The sequence below is a fragment of the Cryptotermes secundus genome, unplaced genomic scaffold (assembly GCF_002891405.2).
Source record: "Cryptotermes secundus unplaced genomic scaffold, Csec_1.0 scaffold391, whole genome shotgun sequence".
NCBI lineage: Eukaryota > Metazoa > Arthropoda > Insecta > Blattodea > Kalotermitidae > Cryptotermes > Cryptotermes secundus.
The window spans coordinates 1768048-1791037 of NW_019737394.1; the positions used below are offsets into that span (position 1 = coordinate 1768048).

A 22990-nucleotide genomic window follows, 5' to 3' on the forward strand; every position below is an offset into this window, starting at 1 on the left:
AGCACGTGCATTGCGACCGCAAAATCCACACACAAAATGCATATCACAATATTCCACGTGTGAAAACACAAGAGGCATTTCAGCAACTCATCACACAACTAATTTACCACCCATTCACGACCCCACCGCAACGTAATCTGTAGGTTGCGCATGAGATCACGGCTAGTGTGACATCACCACACTCAAGTACAAACAGATAACAGTCACAGCTGACTGTCCACAGTGCGTGGACCTGCAAGAAGACCACACTTTTCTCGGGCCATTATCTCCGTAACCGTTCAGCTTTGGACATAGGTGTTTTGGGTTATATCGGCATACTTTAACATAAGGAACACCCTCCCGAAGTTTGGTCCATTCCTCCTGGGACACCCTGTATATACAGGGTATTTCACGACTTTAGGGCATAACTGCAGGAGGTGATTTCCTACATCTTTGTGATCAAAAAAGTTAATATAAACATGTGTCCGATTTTGGACGGTTACAGAGTTATGACCGCTTTTTCATTCTTGTAAACACTCTCGTGTGAACCGCGTCTTATCATCTGGCAGGTCGCTATTTTTAGCCAGCTACAGACAGAGCGTTCTCATCATCTCAACACTTGAGAGATACCTAAGGCGTGGTGGGTTGGTATGTCTGGCCATGGCTAGTGTGGTGGCTACTGGGGTTCAGAACAGTTCTCATCTCAGTGTGTCTGTTACATTCACGATGCCATTTACATTTTAATTTGAGGAGTATGCAGATATGATTTATGTGTACGGGTTTTGTGACGGTAACTCAGTTCTTGCCGTAGCTGAATATCAGCAACGGTTTCCGAATTGTAGAATACCGAACCAGAGAGTGTTTACTGGAGTTCACCAGGCATTGTGAGATACCGGTAGACTTCCCAGCATTCGTATTGCAGCCGAGCAGCGTGGTGTTAATGAAGGTGTCAATGAAGAAGGCATTGTTTGTATGGTACACCACAGTCCACAAACGAGTATCCGAAGAATTGCCAGCCTGGTCTCCAGACTTAAGCCCACTGGATTATTGTGTGTGGGATGGATGAAAGAACTGGTTTACAATGTGAAGGTGGCAACGCGAGATGCTTTGCTCAGTCGCATTCTGGACGCCGCTGACCACATAAGAAACAGCTAGCTGAAGCTGCTACATGTTACCCATGCAGTTCACAACCGAGCGGCAGCCGGTATTGCAGCCGGCCGTGGCATTATCGAAAATCAACTTTAAGCACCGATCAATTCAAATTATAGGTAATTTCACGAAGTTAACTTTACATTCATAATTTAAATGTATCATGCATTATGCTGGTTTATTATTTTGTTCCGTTTATTGTCAGTAATCGTTACCTTCTATTCTGAGTTTAAAACGGTCATAACTCCGTAACCATCCAAAATCAGACACATGTTTACATAAACTCTTTTGATTACAAAGACCTAGGAAATCACCTCCTGCAGTTATGACCTAAAGTCGTGAAACACCCTGTATACACCAACGCATCAACACATTCATGTATGTGTAACTGGATCTTGTGGTAAAATCTAGTTGTAAATCCACTTATAACCTTCTTTTAAAACTACTGGACCACGAACACCATGAAGCTGAATCCTTCTAGAAGAACCAATAGTTACTTAGCCACTGACAATATTCCCAGCATTATTCGCAACCTGAGGATCAGTATCATGTTCACAAATCACCAATGTTCTCTGTCCTGAACAAGATGAACCCAGTCCACTATTTCCCATCCCATTTTCTTAGATCCATTTTAATGCCATAATTTTATAATTACATACAATTAACTGAAGAGTGACTCACCTGAAACAGGTGTGATGACAGCACAGTTAGCGCTCATTTGCAACAGTCTGTTCCTGCTAGACTCCAGCTGTTGCTTCTGTACGTACAGCATCGCCAATTCCTTCCTGCAAGCTCCTAGTTCTTCTATTGTAGCTTGATGTTGTTTCCACGATTCCTCCAATTCAGAACGGACCCTAGCCAGCTCCTCATGGCACAAATTAATTTTCTTAGCATCTTCTGCTTTGTAGTTCTCTAAAATTAATATTTTCTCATTTAACAACTTGCTGGCTTGTTCTTGTGACCTCAGTCTTTCCTTTAAAAATACAATTTCTTTTGTCTTCTGTCCGAAACCGAGGATTAAATTTTCTATAGTTGTACAATTCTTCTCATCAATAATATATTCAAGCCTTTCTTTCATGCCTTGGTGCAATCTGTCCTCACTTGCCACCCTTTCTTCTGCCAATTCAATGTTCAGTGCCTCTTGTAATTTCTGGAATGTTGCATTTTCATGTTCCAGACCAACAACCTTTGACTTCAAATCGTCTTTCTCTTGAAGAAGTTTATCCCTCTCTATTCTAACCTTCTCTAATTGCAGCAACTTTTCCTCAAGTTCTTTGCAACGCAATATGGTTGCTTTGTTTTGTTGATTATACAGGTGCTCCTGAAGTTCCTTTTCCTGTAATTTGGACTCCAAAGTTTCAAGCTGACCTGCTAATTCTATTTTCTCACCTTCAAGAGCAGTTAACCTTTCCATCCATTTTGCTGCACAGAGTGAAAGACAAGAGTCTGATACATTCACAGTATATTGTTTTTGTCTTTCCCATGGCCCACTTTCAAAACTATCACCCCTATCTTCATTGTAATTTACACCTTCAGTACTGCCAAAACCACTTACAGGTACGACAGCTTGACCATTGTTATTATCAAAATCAGTTACACTAGCACACTCCAATCGAGTAATTACAGCACCCCTACACGTCTCTGCAACAGGAGGCAGATGTGAACTACCATAGGACACTACACTGCCACCTATGTCACTGCTTGTTTGCAACTTACATACCTGAGATGTCAAGTCTTTGAGTTTATCTTCACTCATTTCCTTCTCTGAAACTAACCTTTCTCTTTCTGCTTCTAACCGTTTATATTCTTCAGAAAGTTCATCCTTTTCAAATGTCAACTTCTTCAGCAGGTCCTCTGCCTCAGAAAGTTTCAGAGTTAGTTGAGAAATTTCATGCTTCATTTGTTCACAGTCCCTTTCCACAGCACACAAAGCCTCCCCTTGTTCACCAGCACGTTCAATTAGCATACACTCTGCCTCTTCTTTTGCAGCCAACAGACCTTGAAGTTTCAGGTTCTGTACAGTCACCTCCTGAAAATCATTAATTTCTCTTTTCATCTGGTCAATACAACAATTTGCTTTATCCAAATCAACTTGAAGATCAATAATCCTTCTCTCATAGGCTTTTTCTATTTCTTCTTTCGCTTCAAGAAGACTCTGAGTTTTTAGGAACTGTACCGTAACTTCTTCTAACTGTGCTCTACTAGCATCATCCCTGTGCTTTGCTGCTTCATTCAAACAAACAACCTCAGCTTCCAGTGTTGCCTTAATGTTCTTCAAGTACTGGAATTGATCTTTTAGATCATTCACTTCTCTTGTATGTAAGACCTTTATCTGAGACATATCATCTTGTACCTTGGCTTTTTGCAACTCTACTTGATTTTTAGTAGTGCTCAGTTGTTCCCGACAGTCATCCACATAACTAACAAACTTCCCTTCATTCTTTCTACAGTCCTGAAGCTGAGTATTTAATTCATCAAGTTGATGTTTACACTTATCTACCTCAACTGCACATGACTCATGATATATTTGCTTCTCTTTCTCAAGTCTTTCATTTGCTTTAATAGACTCCCCAAGCTGTACAGTCAAACCATCTACTTCTCTACTCGCAATATGTGCCACCTGCTCTTCTTCAATTCTTTTTAATTCTGCATCATGGCAGCCTTGAAGCTGTGACAGTTTATACTCTAAGCCTTCTACTGAGCTCTCCATTTTCTGCTTGTATGCTTGCAATTCACTTTGTGATGCCTGGACTTGGTTACTGCATGATGTCCGCTGCTCCTCACAGGAAGCCAATTCCACAGTTTCAGCTCTCTGGTGCAGCTGCATATTCAGATTTTCAATGTCTTTCTGTAAAGACAGCATCTGACTTTTGTACTTCTCTTCCACGACAGCAGCTTCTTGAAGGCGTGCAAGCAATATTTCAATTTCCTGATTTTTTGAATTTATTTCTTTAGAAAAATCTTCCTGAGCATGTATTAATTCTTCACTGAATCTTCTATCAAGAGATTCCACTTGCTCTTTATATTCTTTCAGTTGAATCTGACATGCAGTTATTTCTGAAATATGGCATTTTTCAGCCTCATTAGAATCCTGTAACCGTAAGTTCAGATATTCAATCTGCTCTCTACACAGTGTCAACTCCGGTTCATCAGACTGGCACCTGGCAATAGAGGTTCCCCTTTCAGTATACTCTGACTCAATTTTCTTCTCGATTAAATTAATTTCTTCCCCATGCAACTTCTTACAGTGAGCAAAATCCAATTCAAGTGTTTTCTCCATGTTTAAAGCCTCTTTGAGCTGAGTGTTTAAAGTCACAATCTGTTCTTTATAATTTTTCACCTCATTCATGTAAGATTCATTAACATTTATACTGTCTTCGAAACGTTTTTTAATGGAAGACAATTCTCTTTCATGATTTTTTACTGTTTCCTCTGCAGCCTGCAATGCAATTTTTAAAGTAGCTAATTGCTCTTCATATGATAATACTGCAGAATTATGTGTTTCCAATAATTCAGCCTTCTCCATCCTGAGAATGTCTTCATTGCTTAAAATCCTCTGCAATTCAGTATTCAAGGCTTCATTCTCTTCCTTATACCTACACACCTCAGCTTCTAAAGACTGTTTATGTGCTGCAAGAACTTTCGGAAAGTTTGCTTCAGTTTCTGAAGCTTCTTGAAGTCGCAAATTCAGTGCATCTGCACGCTGTTTGTACGAAGACAGTTCCATTTCATGGGACTGCTGACAAGATATTATTTCAGCCTCATAGGCTTTCTTAGATTCAATTAACTGTGACAGATACTTTGCCTCAGCTTTTGAAGCCTCATGCAATTGTAAGTTTAGATTATCTACCTGCTCTTTATATAAACTCAACTCCATTTCATGGGAATGCTTGTAAGATGACAGTTCAGCTTCAAAAGCTTTCTTACAGTCATGTAACCGTTCTGAATGCTTAGTTTCTTGCAACTGAAATTTTAAATTTTCAATCTGCTGTTTGTACACTGCAAGTTCATTTTCAGAATTGTTTCTGGCTTCTAAAATTTGTTGTTCATAAATTTCTTTTTCTTTCACAACAGCTTCCATCTGTTCTTCAAGTACAACATTTTTTTGTTTAAATGACTCTGCTTCCAACATATAAGAATGCTTGAGCTCAGTCATCTCTTTCACCAGCTTTTCTCTTGCTTCTGAAGACTCCTGCAATTGCAAATGTAAAGACTGCAGTTGGTGGTTGCTAGAAGTTGTTGGTTCTTCTACAGCTCTGGAAGACTCTGCTGCTAATTTCTGGCAAAATGCCATCTCCTCAGCATGCCTCCTTTCCAATGCCGCTTTCTCCTTATCAAACTGATTCCTAGTAAAATATTACATGACATGGATAAACATTACATACATACATACATACATACATACACACATATATATAGCATTCCATAGATCCTTATGTTAGTCAGAAAGACCATAGGATGTGGAATTAGTCAAAAAATCATACAATACATATACACGAACAAATCAAACTATTGCAAAAAATTTACCAATGAAAACAAAGTCACAATAGTAGTAAAAGGTTCACAAAAGTAGTGAAATGCAAAAAATTTACCAATGAAAACAAAGTCACAATAGTAGTAAAAGGTTCACAAAAGTAGTGAAATGTCAATAAAATCCATACATTACATACACTTTGGGTTATTAGAAAGCATAAATTCCTCAACAGAGTAAAAGGAGTGTGTAATTAAGTATCTCTTTAGTGCTGCTTTAAATTGTGCCTGTTTATCTATAGCATATCTATATCTATTAGCATATGTGTGCTGTTAGAATAATGTATAGAAAATAATGTCTTAACACAGTATATCCTGACATACAATTCAGACAAGAACAGTGAATTATAAAATGTTTAAAAACCAATTTCCTTTACCCTAATATTTCATTTAATTATTCATATCTTAAAGATACATATATGTTTTAATAACATTGAACTTTATAATGACACACAAAGCTATACCATCCCACGATACATAATATGGAAGCGACACAAAATTACTAGAATCACAAAAGAATCATTGGGGGCCAACAAACTAGGATTTTTAGACAGTATGGTCTTCTGTGTTGTACTGTAGTGTAGTTCAGAGAAAGCTCACATTCCAGAGGATCTTCTCATATCAATCTTCTGGGTCACTGAATAATGCAAGCACAGCACCAGCAAGAACCAGGTGAAGCTTGTTTGGCTTATCCTGAAGGAGGTGATATGCTCACCTAAACACCAAGCTTTCTCTGAACTACAATGCATTCCCCTGCCAGTGACTGTACTATTCATAATCACCGGTGTGAAAATTACAATTCCAGCAGCTTTTCTTTTGTACATTCTGAATTTAAAATATTGACAGAAATCACCACAGACAGATCTCCAGAAATACATTGCTCCATTTATCAAATTTGGAAGAGTTACTAAGTAGTGTACACAACCACAAGGCACCTAGCAAAGTGGAAATATACTTGTAAAATGAATTCCTACATAACTCACAACTTGTGTTGCTAAAAATGTGGAAAGCCTTGTTCAACTCATATATGGAATTAGGCACAATTTTAGACACCTAGAAGGGGAGCCATCCTGAAGATATTCTATGAAGGAAAAAGAAACCAAAGTGAGCTGGAAGTGTCATGGAATCACCTTGGAATGCAGTCCCTTCAAAATGCTTACAAGGCTCCTGATCAGAAGATTAATAAAGTTTACACAGATATTAACTGCCAGAGGTACAGTCCAGGTTCAGAAAGGACAAACCATCATTATAATCCCATAATCAAGAAGAATAAAATGTTCATTGTGATATTCATGAAAGGAGGGAAAAAAGACTGGAATCAGATCATATTGTGATGTATTGTGCAATGAAGGCCCCTCCCCCCCCCCATCAGCGGTGGCATAACATTGCTGCCACTGCTACAGCAACAGGCCAGTCAACACTTCACCCACATCTGCCGTGGTGACGTGGCAGGGGACACCACGGTGTTTCTTCATGCCGTGCCGAGTAGATCCGAAGTGAGCCAAGCCAAGCTGAAGCACGCTTGCTGCTACACAGCAGTAAACAACTTTTGACAGTGTCGCTAAGCAACACCTGTAAACAAGGCAATATGGCAACAGGGAAGAGAGGCACTTTTCGTTGTCTGGCCGAGGGTTTATAAGAGAACTGCACAGCCACCAGAGTCAGTTGAAATGTAGCTGCCGCCAGAGACAGTTGAATGGATTCACCAAGATGCAGTTGAACAGCAACTCAGATAGTGAATTGTATAAGTGTGGAGAGCAAATGTGCAATAATTTGCTATATCCAATATGGTGTGAAGTTATTTGTCGCATTATACAACCAACACGTGACAATATATAGCATGAAGGTGATAAGCTAAAGGCAGTCAGATCTGTCAGACAGCTTGGAGTCATTCTGTAAAGTACTGGTACAATACAGAATACTATTTCCAAGGATGTGATGCAGTGTAGCCTAGTAGAAGTTTAACCAATATTCTGAGGGATCATACAGCATCCATCTCAGGGTCATATAACAAGCCCTGTTTGCAAACACTTCCTGCTTTCTTGTGGAATAACTTAGTCAAATCTCTTACTGGTAAAATGTTCAAGAAGCTTGTAAAAAAGACAAGACAAGTACGATTGAGATAAAGAACCTGATTTGCAAGTCCATAGAAACTTCAATGAGACTTATAACTCTGACAATAGTAATGATACTGGCATACTACCTGCAACTCACCTGGGAAGGCCTGACAAAGAATGACTTAGAAATGTTGGAACCTGAAAAGGCAACCTACCTGAAAATAGTATTCTACCGCTTCCATTTACAGTTCACTCCTTATGGTTGATACAATGGAAACCTTCACAATAAAAACAACTCACGACCGAGTTCCTACAGCCAGCTACAAAGCCAAGAGGCTACTTTCGGGAGAAGACAAAAGATAGATGTTACATGGCCAAAGAATTACAGCTCTGATGCCATGAATGACAGGAAGTGGACTACAGTGAACTAAAAGTTGAGACATGCAGTCCATTGACTGTCCACATGTGGTTTGCACCATGAAGTGAACAGAAGAAAACTGCCACACTGTGTTTGTGCCCTGTACACATGTGAATCGCTACTACAAAGGAAAACAACATGTGCATTTATACTTATTATTTGGAAACTTATTTTCAGCCTTGGGCAGTACATGACAGTATTCCAGGCAGAAGTATATGCCATTAAGGCATGTATTATGGAGAATATAAATAGGAACTACAGAAATAGGAATATCTACATTCTATCCGACAGCCAAGCTGCAATTAAAGTGCTTGACAAAACACCAGATCAACTTAAAACTGGTCTGGGATTGCCAGCAAACTCTCATGGAACTGGACAAACATAACAACATAACAGGGTACAACTGATGTGGATGCCGGGCTATGAGGGTATTGCTGGAAATGAAATAGCAGACCAATGGGTCAAGACTGGAGCTGAACATCCATTCGTAGGACCTGAGCCAGCCTGTGGCATCTCTATAGGAGTTGCCAGAAAGGCAATCAGGGACTGCACAAATATGAATCACAAAAAATTATGGGGATCTTTGACAGACTCAGGCAAGCAAAGGGACGAGGACCCTCTACTAAAAGAGCGAAGGAACTGTTGAAGCTAAACAGGAACCAGCTACAATGGGTGGTAGGACTACTTGCAGGACACTGTCACCTCAAAGGACATCTCTTCAAACTGAGACTAAGTAATAGTCCAACTTGTGATAGGTATCAAGTAGAAAATGAAACACCCACACATATCCTGTGCAAATGTGAGGCCTTAGCTTATTTAAGATTGTGTCACTTGGGTCAATATTTTATGGAACCAAGTGACTATTTCGACATCCCCACATACAAAATCCCACACTTCATTCGAAGCGCAGGATTGTTGAGGGGATAATCAGAAGGGAGGCACAATAGATCACCGTGGTCATGGTGCAAGGGCCAAGAAGGCCCACCCCTTATACATTCATCCATTCATTCATTCATTCATATACTTATTCATCAAAATTCATAAAATAAATCACAGCATATAAGTGATAAATTCCATCAGTTTGAACACCAGTATTTTCCATTCTGCTGGAAAAATTTATGCCCCCTCCCCCATCCAAATTTAAACATAAGTGCACCACTTGCCTAACATCATTATATGAGAATTTCATGTCACATTAACAATGACACATGGGAAAATCTTTGTCCTTAGTACATTTGCTTTATAAAAACTTGTATGTTCACAAGAGTAAAAGACTTAATAATGTTCTATCAGCTGCTAATGTTATTTGTGGTAATTGTAACAGTAACAGAAAATGATAACTGAAGAAAATTGTTAAAAATACATGTTACAGAAAATACAATGCCACACAAATAATTCCACAGGAATTTCATTCTCCACAAAAACTACGAGAGACCACTACTGGTCTCCTATTACCAAAAACCTCTGGCAGCAAGTTGTGGCTAAGCAAAGGTACTACCATGACATCTGTCTGAAGCAACAGGGGAAGTACAAAACTCAATGTAATAAATCTCAGAATTTCATCCACATTTTCCTTGAAAACCACCAATCTAAATCCTTACAGTAATTCCATGTTAACCAACATCCCACTGGATATTACCTGAGCTCTTCCTTGATATGAACAAGCTGGAGACCAAAGTTTTCTTCAAGTTCCGACTGAAGTGCAGCCATCTGTCTTTCATGCTCTAACATCAGACTATTATTGTTACTTGCCATAACAGCACACTTCTGATGTAGCTCTTCCACCTCACGCATCAACTTCTGAATCTGAATCAGGATGAATGAGATAACATAAAAAGGCATTATTCAGTAGGGCACTTCTGTCAGTAGATGGTATCATGTGCCACACACCAATGCTTACAAGAAAGAATAGGCTTTCTCGCTATCTATATATGTGGTCACTTTAAGGTTTTCTGTGGAAATATTATGGAGTTCTGTGAGCAATAACATTTCCCTCCAAGCAGCCTTTACATCTCTAGCAGGAAGTTTTATGGCAAAGCTTGGTAATCAGAGAATTAACCACATCCAAACATACATTACAGCAGTTACTAACCTCATTGGCAGATTTAGTTTTATGCTGGCTCAGTTCTTGTGACTTCTTTTCAAGGTCATCAGACTTACACTGAAGTTCACTGGCATTTTCTTTGATAACTGAATTTAGATTACTGATGACAGACTCATTCTTAGTAACTGCAACTTCAAGAGCTAACAGCTGTAAACATAAAAAAGGTTAAAAGCTTAATTTCTTCAAGTAGTGCTGCTCTTTTATTACATACATTATTTAGAAAATTCAGAACCATAAAGAACAAACTGGGAAAGGAAGAGGAAACAGATTCTTCTCTGTTAGGCAGAAGCTCCCTGCCAATGTTTCATGATGATGTTTATACAGTGTCAATACTGTTAGTTCCTCAGAACTCTAACCGTGGTAGAGGGGTTATACCATCTCTCACAGGGCTGGGGGAGCAGTTTTAACAGCTTACATCAGTGTGGGTACTACCAGTTTGGAATGTAGTGTCTTGGGAGCGTGGTCAGGTGTATAGTACGTTGTGTATCTACTCCTGATCTCCGTAGGCAGTGTTTTCCACTCAGGGAGTAGCTCTGAACATCACCATAGCAAGTGTACAGCCTCGTGTGCTCCACAACAGCATTTACCTTTCCACACGGCTAAAGTTATGAGGCACTAACTATATGTGTGTTCAAATTTCATGGTGACACCTAAATTTGTTGATGATCCTGCTCCTAGAAAAATCAGTTATGACCCGTAAAATGCTGGATAAACTATAGTGTGCCAATCTAGTTCTCATTCATACTGTTTAAACCAGGTATCTGAACCTTTTGTCATTCCTGCAACACTCAAGCTAACATACAAAGAAACTTGACCATAGCCTTTAAGGACAGGATTTAATATGCAGTCTCAGGTTTGGGACAATGGGCACAAACTTAGGAACACAAGGGTCACATTCTCTACCCATGTTCCACTACTTGTGATACAGCCTCTGATTGCAGAATGTCTGGCTCAGGGCACTATCACCACACTCCCTTCCTACTCCACATGTCTATATACCCAAAACCACAACCCTAGACACTAATCCTGGTCATACAGCAACTGCAATGTTCATGCAAATGTTGGTCACACTTAAACAAGAAATGTGACACACAACCAAGATCAAAATAATGTATCCCAAAGTAAATATTTTACTTAAAAGCATGTGGTTTATAATTACTTGATTCTGGAGAGTGAGATAATCATGTGGCTTGATGCCAGTGTCCCAGTGATGACCCTGAATCAATGCTGTGGTGGCTTTCAGTTGGCACTGCAGTAAGGCAACCTCCTGTGCAAGGTGGTCCCCCTGAAGTTGCAAGGCATCACGTGACTGAATAGCCTGCTGCAATGAGCTGCTTAACTGACTGATTATCCCCTCTCTATGCTGCACTGCTTCCTGGAATTCCAACAACTGGAACNGAGCTAACAGCTGTAAACATAAAAAAGGTTAAAAGCTTAATTTCTTCAAGTAGTGCTGCTCTTTTATTACATACATTATTTAGAAAATTCAGAACCATAAAGAACAAACTGGGAAAGGAAGAGGAAAAACATTCTCCTCTGTTAGGCAGAAACTCCCTGCCAATGTTTCATGATGATGTTTATACAGTGTCAATACTGTTAGTTCCTCAGAACTCTAACCGTGGTAGAGGGGGTATACCATCTCTCACAGGGCTGGGGGAGCAGTTTTAACAGCTACCGTCAGCGTGGGTACTACCAGTTTGGAACGTAGTGTCTTGGGAGTGTGGTCAGGTGTATAGTATTGTTGTGTATCTACTCCTGATCTCCGTAGGCAGTGTTTTCCGCTCAGGGAGTAGCTCTGAACATCACCATAGCAAGCATACAGCTTCACATGCTCCACAACAGTGTTTACCTTTCCACGCGGCTAAAGTTATGAGGCACTAACTATATGTGTGTTCAAATTTCATGGTGACACCTAAATTTGTTGATGTTGATCCTGCTCCTAGAAAAATCAGTTATGACCCCTAAAATGCTGGATAAACTATAGTGTGCCAATCTAGTTCTCATTCATACTGTTTAAACCAGGTATCTGAACCTTTTGTCATTCCTGCAACACTCAAGCTAACATACAAAGAAACTTGACCATAGCCTTTAAGGACAGGATTTAATATGCAGTCTCAGGTTTGGGACAATGGACACAAACTTAGGAACACAAGGGTCACATTCTCTACCCATGTTCCACTACTTGTGATACAGCCTGTGATTGCAGAATGTCTGGCTCAGGGCACTATCCCCACACTCCCTTCCTACTCCACATGTCTATATCCACACAACCACAATCCTAGACACTAACCCTGGTCATACAGCAACTGCAATGTTCATGCAAATGTTGGTCACACTTAAACAAGAAATGTGACACACAACCAAGATCAAAATAATGTATCCCAAAGTAAATATTTTACTTAAAAGCATGTGGTTTATAATTACTTGATTCTGGAGAGTGAGATAATCATGTGGTTTGATGCCAGTGTCCCAGTGATGACCCTGAATCAATGCTGTGGTGGCTTTCAGTTGGCACTGCAGTAAGGCAACCTCCTGTGCAAGCTGGTCCCCCTGAAGTTGCAAGGCATCACGTGACTGAATAGCCTGCTGCAATGAGCTGCTTAACTGACTGATTATCCCCTCTCTATGCTGCACTGCTTCCTGGAATTCCAACAACTGGAACAGAAATCCATAACCTTCAAGAAGGGTGAGGTTCACAGGAAAATACGTGAAATATATAGTATATTTATATTAACATCAACTTCACCTTCACGTGAACTCTAATGGCTGACGACCATACCAAATGAGTCAACTATACATCCTTTCTCTTTTATTTTCATAATTTGCATCCTGTTGTGTGCCACAGACAATATATAATATGTAAGAACTATGCTACCGTCAACACAATAAATATTTCAGTTATTACAAAATATCTTTATTACTGCAACATGTTTTGATCTGAATGAAAAGCAGTCCTGCCATAGCTTCAGGGTCTCAATTACAGGTATGTTTTGGTTTGAGAGAAACAATTCCTGAAATTTCTTTTTGAACATGACCAACAGAAAAGATCTTTAATAGCTTGGATGGTCTGTGGTATCAGTTTTTCTTTTCATTATTTCTCATGGTCTGTGACATGAGATATTCTTTTCATTATCAGTGAAGTAAGCTGGAAAATCGTGGGCTCAATTTCCGATGAGGTCACTGGACTTTTCAATTAACCTAATCCTTCCAGCCGCACTATGGCTTTCAGGTTGACTCTGCCTCTAACAAAAATGAGTACCAGGAAACTTCCTGAGGGTAAATGGCAACCAGGATGTAAGACTGACAACCTCACTGTCATTTGTGAGGTAGCCATCTAGAAAATGTGGGGGCCTTGACCTCGCACAACCCTCTGGGCCTCCACAGCATGCTACAGAGATAGCTTTACCCTTTTTTTAAAGCAATTTACTTCAAGGTGCTCTATTGCAATGACCAAAGCCTGGGACTGATAGAATCCTTTTTGCGCAGAGACAAGTTCAGCATGTAGTAGCATGACAACTCTAGCACAACATATATTTTCTCCTATGTCCCAAATTTCCATAATCTAACAAATGAGCAGCACAAAAATATTTGCCCAATTAAATTATGAAACTGTGAGCATAACAAGTGGTTTTGGTTACAGTCATTATGGTGACTTTCATGAGAATCAGTCTGAAAGTTCTCCTCAAGTACAAAATTACAAACACAAGTTTTCCTTCTGCCAATGTGATTGTTTTATGTTTACTTTTTTACCCTCGATATAATTAAACACACTCATTCTTCGCTACTCAGCAGTTGTCCAATATTTTGTTCTACTAAAGCAGCATCAGGTACTCTTAAGTAACAGAGGCTTAATATCACAATACAAGAGGTGCTAGGATGTTTTTAAGACTGCATAAAACTCCACTATAATACTAATAGCGGATATTTCATTTACTGAGCAGGGCAGTGGAAAATCAAGAAAGGAAAGCATTACTATTAAAACAAATATAATTCACAATTAACTTATAAATCACTTTTGCTGTCACCATCAGAATAAATATAAATATATCAAAGCCCAAAATGAGAAATGAGAAAATAAATAGAACTTTTTAACTTTGTGTGAAAGGAGGGGAAAGTTTAATACTTCAAAGTTACAGCCCAAATGCTCCCACTCAAATTGGACACTCAACAGAAGATGTCATAATTACACTCTCATAACTGATACAGAAAGTGTTAAAAAGAGGGTAGTGAAAAGCTATACTACACTGCATGTAGGACACAAGATAATGATCTGTAAAGGGGAACAAACAAAAGCAGATTCAGTGAAATCACCTTCCTTTGAATGCTTGCCCATCATATTTAGGGGCTCCTACAAAGTTACCCATGATAGCAGCACACTACTGAGTCATATTTCAATACAGTGATGGCAAAATACACTCCTGATGACTATTTGATGAACTCTTATGGAAAAGGCACCAATAAGGCTTCATTATCAAAGATCACCCTCTTATTTCCAACACTATATATCCTATATAGGCCAGTCACGGTAGCCGAGCGGTCTAAGGCATGCACTGTCTTCGCTCGCTCAGAAGCCGGGATCGTGGGTTCGAATTGCACTCAGGGCATGGATGTTTATGTGTGTTTTTCTGTGTTTGTGTACAGGTAGAGGCCTTGCGACAAGCTGATCACTCGCCCAAGGAGTCCTACCAAATGTTTAAGATCTAGTAAACTGAAGTTAAACAGAGAGTTTCATGGAGGTAGGCCTAGGCCCAAATTGGGGCTGTAGTGCCACAGAAAAAAAAATATATCCTATATAACTGATGAAGTATTCTAGAATTACCAAGAAAAATACAAAGGCAATGATGAAAACTCACCCTTTTATGACATTCCTCAAAACGATTCTTGTAGTCAGTTTCTAGCATGCCAGTGGAAGCATCAAATGATGTAATTTCTTTCAGTGCACTAAGTTCCTCATGTGCTGCTTCTAATGCTGCTTCTTTACCTGAAAAATATTGGACTTCTCTGTACTGTTTCATGAGAGATCATAATTTTTACTCATTCTTTATTCTTATTTGTGCAAGCAGAATCCATTACCTATCCAATAACTCTGTAAGGTTATATTCTAGCATCCTGTTGCACTGATTCACGTGCATGATGTTTATTTGTACCAACCGTCTTACAGTGCACACAATTTCACTTTTCTCCTCACTGCATGTTTCGGCACTAATGTGCCATCTTCAGGTGTGGTTTTATTTACGTCAAACCATTGCACTGTATGCNCAACATGGAGAAGAGAAAATTCTTGCCCATACTGGGACTCAAACTCCAACTTCTTGGTCATCTAGCCTATAGCCAGTTTCTATACCGACCGCACTATCCCAGCTCCCCAACAAAAGAAGAATCGTAGAAAAGGATCAGGTGAGAAGGGCACACAGCAAGCATAGGAGAGATCAGAAAACATGAAAGGCAGAAACCTCTTGGAAGACCTAGGCATAGATGGCCACATAATATTAAATGGATATTAACGATAATACGGTGGGACACAATGTGGATTGGATTCATTTGGCCTAGGTGGGCTCCTGAGAACTAGGTAATGAACCCTCAGAGTCTATAAAAGGCAAGAACTTTTCTGAACAGCTGAGCAACTATTAACTTCCAAAGAAAGATTTTGTTTCATGGAATGAATTAGGTAGTTAATAAAAGGAAATATAAGGTAACAAAACAAAGTTCCTCTTGTATGGCTTCTCTGTTTATAATTATTCTCTACCAAGTGGGTCAACAATGTTCTTATCACGTAAACAAACTTGAGATTTTCTTACCATTATTTGGACGAATATATGTCATTAAAAATATTTAGAAAAGAAATAAATTGTTCTTCCTCAGTATTTACACACCTGAAAGAATGTCCTCCAACTGTTTCAATCTGGTCTGCAGTCTTTCTGAAGACACCTCACCTTCATCTTTGATGCTCTGTTTACTATCATCTAGAGTAGTGGTGGTGCCACTGGTTCCTCCCGAAATTTCCTGTAATGAAGTCACAACAGGCTTGTTAAGTGACAGAGTATAATTCACATATCAAGATGGGTCAAATACAGCTTCAAATTCAGTTATCATATCATTTTAATATTATCCAGATAGTATACTGTCCAAATCCAAAACTCTTCTGATAACCTCAAGAGATGTTACTTACTTACTTATTCATGGATCTGAGCCCTTCTGGAGGAGCTGCCAATTCTGCAGCTACTCAAGGATTTCCCAGCATTTTACGGAACCCGAAGGTTCATTACCGTGTTCACAAGAGCCCTCCACTGGTCCCTATCCTTAGCCAGATCAATCCAATCAATACCATCCCATCCTGTCTCTCTAAGATCCATTTTAATATTGTCCACCCAACTACGCCTTGGTCTTCCCAANCGATGGATAAAGTCCAAAAACCCAACATATCAGTTCATGAGATGTTAGAAGCTTAAAAGAAGCTTAAATTAAGAGACTGTTACCCCCACCCCCAAGTGTAAGGGCCATTTGTGGTTTCTCATTCAACATTTCAAAAGTACATTCCATACACGAAGGTTGCCACCTCCAACAACTCCTGAAGACGCACCATACCACAGTGAAAAGTAACCTATTTAAGGGGCCACGCCATAGCTCAAGCGGTCAGTCGCTGGCTTCCACCACGGTGGCCCAGGTTCAATCCCGGGTCTGGTCAAGTGGAATTTGTCATGGAAAAAGTGGCGCTGGGCAGGTTTTCTCAGAGTACTTCAGTTTCCGCTGCCAACTTCATTCCATCAATTGCTCCACAATCACCCTCATCTATCATCTGGGGCTGGTACAAAGGGCCAGAAGTGGCCGCAGTACAAGGGACTTAGTTCCACCCCACTAGCAATAAAAAAAAAACCATTTAACACAGCATCACTTATTAAATATATAGAATACTGTGCTTAAATGGTTATCACTCATGCTTTGTTTCAGGAGCTCCTGAGTTTCGTTCTACGTACCGAAGCTGACATTCTGACCCAGGTTTTCCCCTTTCTCCCCAACCAAATGATGTGGCTTATGTGGCTGCGTGCACTGTATTGCTGCAATACAACGCACGCAGCCACATAAGAAAGACACATCATAAGACACAGTATATGGACAATTAAAACATAAGAACGACTCCCATAGCAGATGAATGGCATTACACACAACTTTGATATATGACATGTAAGATGAGAGATCTTAACAAGTTTTAATATATAAATTTTATTATTGAACAATGATGAACACACATTTTATATCATTTTATAAATGGACATTTGATGGCAGGCAGTGCAATGGTTTAACGTGATTAATACACCTGAGGATGGCAGAATGATGCCGAAACATGTAGTGTGAGGTGACAAGTGAAATTGTATGCACTAGAAGACAGTTCATATATACACATTATGGATAAGAAACTAATAATTTGATATAAACTCCTCTGTGGAATAAAAAACATGTGAGAGAGGATAATTCCTTAAGGCAGACTTAAAAATTGTTTATCGTTTTTTAATCTAGATAGGCCAGATCAAAATTTATTGAATACTCTAATAGCAGAATATGTAATACCTCTCTGGATAGCAGAAAGTGTAACTAAGGGTATGTGTAATTGATTCCTATATCTTGTATTAATGACATATGAAAAGAAGATTTAGTTTCAAGGTAATGCATGTTACCCACAAAAGAACAGCATTAATGAACAAATATACAAACTTGGAATAAGTAAAATCTCAAAATTTTTAAACCATTTTCTGCGATAACATTACGAACTTAATTTCAACACAATTCTTAATATTTTTTTTTTTATTTTAATACATCTGACCTCAAGCAAAACACCTTCCAGCAGTTTTTGCAGGCAATCTTCATCTTAAGTTTAGGTACCTCACCTCAAACACAAATGGTTGAATAAGTCTATCATCAACAGTCCTGCATCACATGCCTACATCAAATCTGTACTGAAAATGAAGTCTTCTTTCTCAATGGACTAAGGCATGCTATTCCATCCCTAATGAACATCCCATCGTCAGTAATCAAAATTTAAGATATACTCGTAAGCTGATAATTAAAAACTGAAATTAACTGTTTTTTTTTTTTCAGAATACCTGTACATGCAGGAAAACACCTGGCAGTCAGATGTTCACTGATTTTAAAATCATCTCTCATATTGTTAAACAGCTGCTGCCACATTCCCATCACATAATATGTGAACAAAATGGATATCTGCATAATCTTTGTTAGTGTGCTTCTCAAGAATACAGTTATCAGAACAACATGTAACTTCATCCTGATATTGCTGTAGCTACATGTTACGCTCCCTGCCTATCAGTGTTGCCAATTATGTCCTCACTGTTGGCATTCCTTACCAACAAACTCCGTGGTTTTAGCCCGCAAGCAAACTATACCAACTGAGTGTCCACTGCTTGTCGGCAAAGTTAGTGCCAACTTTAGTGGATACGAAGTGTCACGGGGTCAGTGTAACGAATCCCCATGGCCATTAATCTAGGTTTGTTAGACTGGAGCAGCTATTTTCCTTGAAATAGCTCCTTAATTATCTTCACGAGGCCGAGCAGACCACGTTCCAGACCCACTACTTCTTAGAAAATCTGGTAGCGCCGGGAATCGAACCCGGACCTCTGGATCTGTAGCCAGGAGCTCTGACCACTAGACCACACTTTGACTTGTAATGACCTCCCTTGAACACTGGCAAAGTACTGACTTCACNGTGGTCAGTGTAATGAATCCCCATGGCCATTAATCTCGGTTTGTTAGACTGGAGCAGCTATTTTCCTTGAAATAGCTCCTCAATTATCCTCATGAGGCTGAGCGGACCACGTTCCAGACCCACTACTTCTTAGAAAATCTGGTAGCGCCGGGAATCGAACCCGGACCTCTGGATCTGTAGCCAGGAGCTCTGACCACTAGACCACACTTTGACTTGTAATGACCTCCCTTGAACACTGGCAAAGTACTGACTTCACACAAGAGACACCCTGCATGACTTACAAATTTAATTCCTTCCATGTATTCAAGTGAAGAAGCCAAGGAACTGCTATCCAGTGATTCTACTCCCACAGACATTTCCTTTGAATTTTCACTATCATTTTCAATCTTCTTTTTCTTTTTCTGGTCACTCTGTTGGTCTGATGCATTTTTCTTCTTTAGATATGCAGCAAACTGAAAGAGAATGCATTAACACTTCTTTAAATTGAATCTGACGAAAGCCTTGATAATACAAAATCTCAAGAATCCTGGATAAAATTCTGTAAAAATTTCATAACAATGATATTTCTTGATAATTGCTAGATTCAGTCTCAACACAAATTTTATCAACAGACAAATCAATATCTTCCTTCCACTTTCATGGCAACTTTCCTTATTGCAAATTGAGTGAATAAATCTAAGGATCTCAAATGCAATGTTTTACCATAGTCCTGCTTGAATCAACTCTGCCAGATATACATAGCCATGTGGACAATTCTATAGCACAGGATCTTCCTTTAGCAGATGACAGTTATGCACCTATGCAGCAAATTATTTGAAATGGAACCGGAAAGTTTGTTACTGTAATCACATAAGCCAAACACTTGGCCCTGTCCAGTTCATATCCTCAGAACCCATCTCTGCAAGATCCACAGTCATATTATTCTCATATATAAGCTTAGGTCTCCCAAGTGGTGTCTTCACATAAGTCATTTCAATGCAAATGTATATGTATACATGTTCTACTTGTTCCATCACCTTAATTTGACCATCCTAACAGAAGGTAAGAGTGATGTTCCAAATCATTTCATTTCCTCCATTACTACAGTACTTCATCTATTTAGACTCAGCACTGTTTTCAAATATCCTCATCTATGGACTTCCTTCAGAGTAAAACAACCATATAAAAAAAGGATGTTCATTAATTTCACAGACTACAGCTGCAATAGAAGTCCTCCTTGGACACCCCCCACTACACCTGCATGTGGAAGAAGAGGCCAAGGTTGGAAATTACAAATTACGTTGCAACAATCAACGGAAACCCAAATCTGAAGACTTTTGACATGCATATATGACTCAGGACATGGAAAAAGAACCCATCCTACAGACGGGGTCTGAGAGAATGAAACCAAGACATGTCTATGATAAACCCTTCAAAATCAGATTTCCTGACAGAAGTGAATGGAAAAAGGGGTTTCAACCCAACAGAAAGGGGAAACTAATCTGGTACATAGATGGTTCCAAGCCAAAAAAGGCACTGGAGCTGGGGTGTACTGCCATAGTTCAAGGCAGAAACTTAGCTTTAGCCTTGGGCAGTATACAATGGTATTCCAGGCAGAAGTGTAAGCCGTTAAAGCATGCACAATTGACAATCTATATAGAAAGTATAAAAATAGGAACCTATATTCTATCAGATAGTCAAGCTTCAATTAAAGCACTTGGCAATCACCAGATCACCTCAAAACTTGTCTGAAACTGCCACCAATCCCTCACACAACTGTTCGAACAACAGATAAGTGATGGTCGTGGTGCAAGGGCCAAATTGCCATGGCCCACCCTTACACACACACAAACAATTGCAGACTTTAAACCTCTGTTTACCGACCGACTGACTGACCGACCCACCGACCGACCGACTGACCGACCGACCGACCCACTGACCCACCCACCGACCGACCGACCGACCGACCCACCCAACCAGACTGACCAGACCAACCAGTTAAAGTGATAATTATGATGGGAGAGACCCATGGAAAAGAGAACTTCATGAAGGCATTTCAGTAATGACAAAAGTGTGATCTAATAAAGTGCAAGTCTCACAAAGGACTAGAGTAATTTTGCAGATATAAATAATGACATACCAAAATATACTGCATTTGTTGCATTCAAGTAGTGTAGTGATTCATCACTCCCAAAGTGTGTACCTCCATCCCAGTCACTGAAGCAACCTGTATCCCTGAGAGAAAGATCTCCTGACTCTACCGATCTGACGGGGCAAATATATTATCAACACTGCTGGTGGCTACGGAAATCCCAGAGGCTGGTATCTTTGCGATGGCAGCAAAGAGCGAGTAAAGCTTCAACAACCTGAGAGGTTGCAATGCTGGTATTACTCATGAGAGGGATTTATGAAGTATGCTGTGGAGATGGCATTGGGTGGAATTATAAACATACAATGTTTTATGATGATCAGTTCAGTCAATCAAGTAATATTAAGGTTATTGCATCAACAATTTCAGAGGCTGCAGTGTTGATATTACTGCCTGCAGGGACTTGTGAAGCAAGCTGCTGAGATGGGCTCAAGTGGCATGATACACATACCAAACATCATCACTACTGGCTCCAGCATTCCAGTAATATTAAGGTTATTACCTCAACAATTTGAGAGACTGCAGTGTTGGTATTACTGCTGGAAGGGATTTATGAAGTATACCTTGACATGATCTCAGGTGGTTTGATATGCATACCAAGTTTCATAACAATCAGTTCAGGCATTCAAGTAATATTAAGGTTATTACCACAAAATTTTATGGGCTGCAGTGCTGGTATTATGAAGTACTATGAAGTACGCCACTGAGAGTGCTTCTTGTAACATGACATACATACCAAGTTCCATGAAGACTGGTACAGGCTTTCGCGAAATGTTAAGGTTTTGCGCCACAACTCGATAGGTTGTAATACTGGTATTACTGATGGGGCTTACAAAGTATACATATATATGTTCTTGACGTATGTTACTAAAATGAACATGTACTAAGACTTCATACGTCCGCCACTTAGAATAATCGAAAACAATATGCTTAGCACAGTCTCCGTAAAAATCAACCTTGCCTCATCCATTCGACGTAACTGGCAGCACACCAATAGCGTTCAAAGACTGAATATACATAGTAAAATGTCACATAAATAATCAGTCCTGTCATACCAACAAGGTACAATTTAATGTGCATAATCAAAACTAATGTCTTATAAAAAACGTAAAATTATTACCTTTACCCTTCCAGCTTCTACCTTCTTTTGCCTTCCTTCATCTTCCATTGTACTGTCATGTAAACTTGTATAGTGAGAAAAACTGTCCTTCAAGTAATATCCCTAACAGCAACTGTACCCATTTCTACAAATTTCTCCTACAGCCATTAACAAGCAAACCCAACGACCTTAACAACCATAACCTTCTTGCTTTTAATTACAACCCACGGCTTGCGAGATACCCAAGAACATACGGCGCTACTGACGCGTCTGGCGAATTTGTGTACATGAAAAAAAAGCTACTTACTGAACAGGCCAATACGTTGTGCCGGGATCGGCTAGCATAGCGCAGTCGGTACTGGTCGCTATCGGTCGGTATAGCGACTGACGACGGGCTGGACCGGCTGGACGATGAAGGTGTTGGAGTTCGAGTCCTGGTGGCGGCAAGAATTTTCATTTCTCCATTTCTGGGGCCCACAGAGCCTCCTATCCAGTGGGTACCGGGGCTCTTTCCCTGGGGTAAAGGGGCTGAGGCGAGAAGTTGACCACTCACCTGCATCTTGTGCGGAGGTCAGGAAAAAGTGGATCTCTAAATTCACTCTCCCATACGTCTTCATCGCTTAGCGCTTAGTTAGTTAAGCACAGAGACCACTTGAACATTTCACAGGCCAAGGCATTATAACAATTATGGCAAGCCAGTTGGCTATAAAATGAAGTTCATAATTCAGGTTTAATTGCAGAAATACAAATCAGTTATATGAAATTCATGCATCCATAACGAAATAGCCTTTTAAAGTGTGAAAAGAT

The 22990-nt window shown here is 39.7% G+C and overlaps 1 protein-coding gene across 14 annotated transcripts in view; it reads right to left on the minus strand.

Moving 5' to 3' along the window:
- Positions 1-22424, minus strand: part of LOC111870311 (A-kinase anchor protein 9) — a 193618-nt gene extending 171194 nt beyond the window's left edge. For all 14 annotated transcript variants that reach the window (XM_033753790.1, XM_033753798.1, XM_033753802.1 and 11 more), the window contains exons 1-8: positions 22205-22424; positions 19238-19408; positions 16111-16240; positions 15091-15218; positions 12662-12892; positions 10226-10384; positions 9773-9939; positions 1810-5474 (exon numbers count right to left, since the gene is read on the minus strand). In XM_033753790.1, the coding sequence (XP_033609681.1) occupies positions 1810-5474; positions 9773-9939; positions 10226-10384; positions 12662-12892; positions 15091-15218; positions 16111-16240; positions 19238-19408; positions 22205-22252 (4699 nt within the window). In that variant the 5' untranslated portion in view covers positions 22253-22424. The remainder of the gene's footprint in view (positions 1-1809; positions 5475-9772; positions 9940-10225; positions 10385-12661; positions 12893-15090; positions 15219-16110; positions 16241-19237; positions 19409-22204) is intronic.
- Positions 22425-22990: the final 566 nt, after the last annotated feature.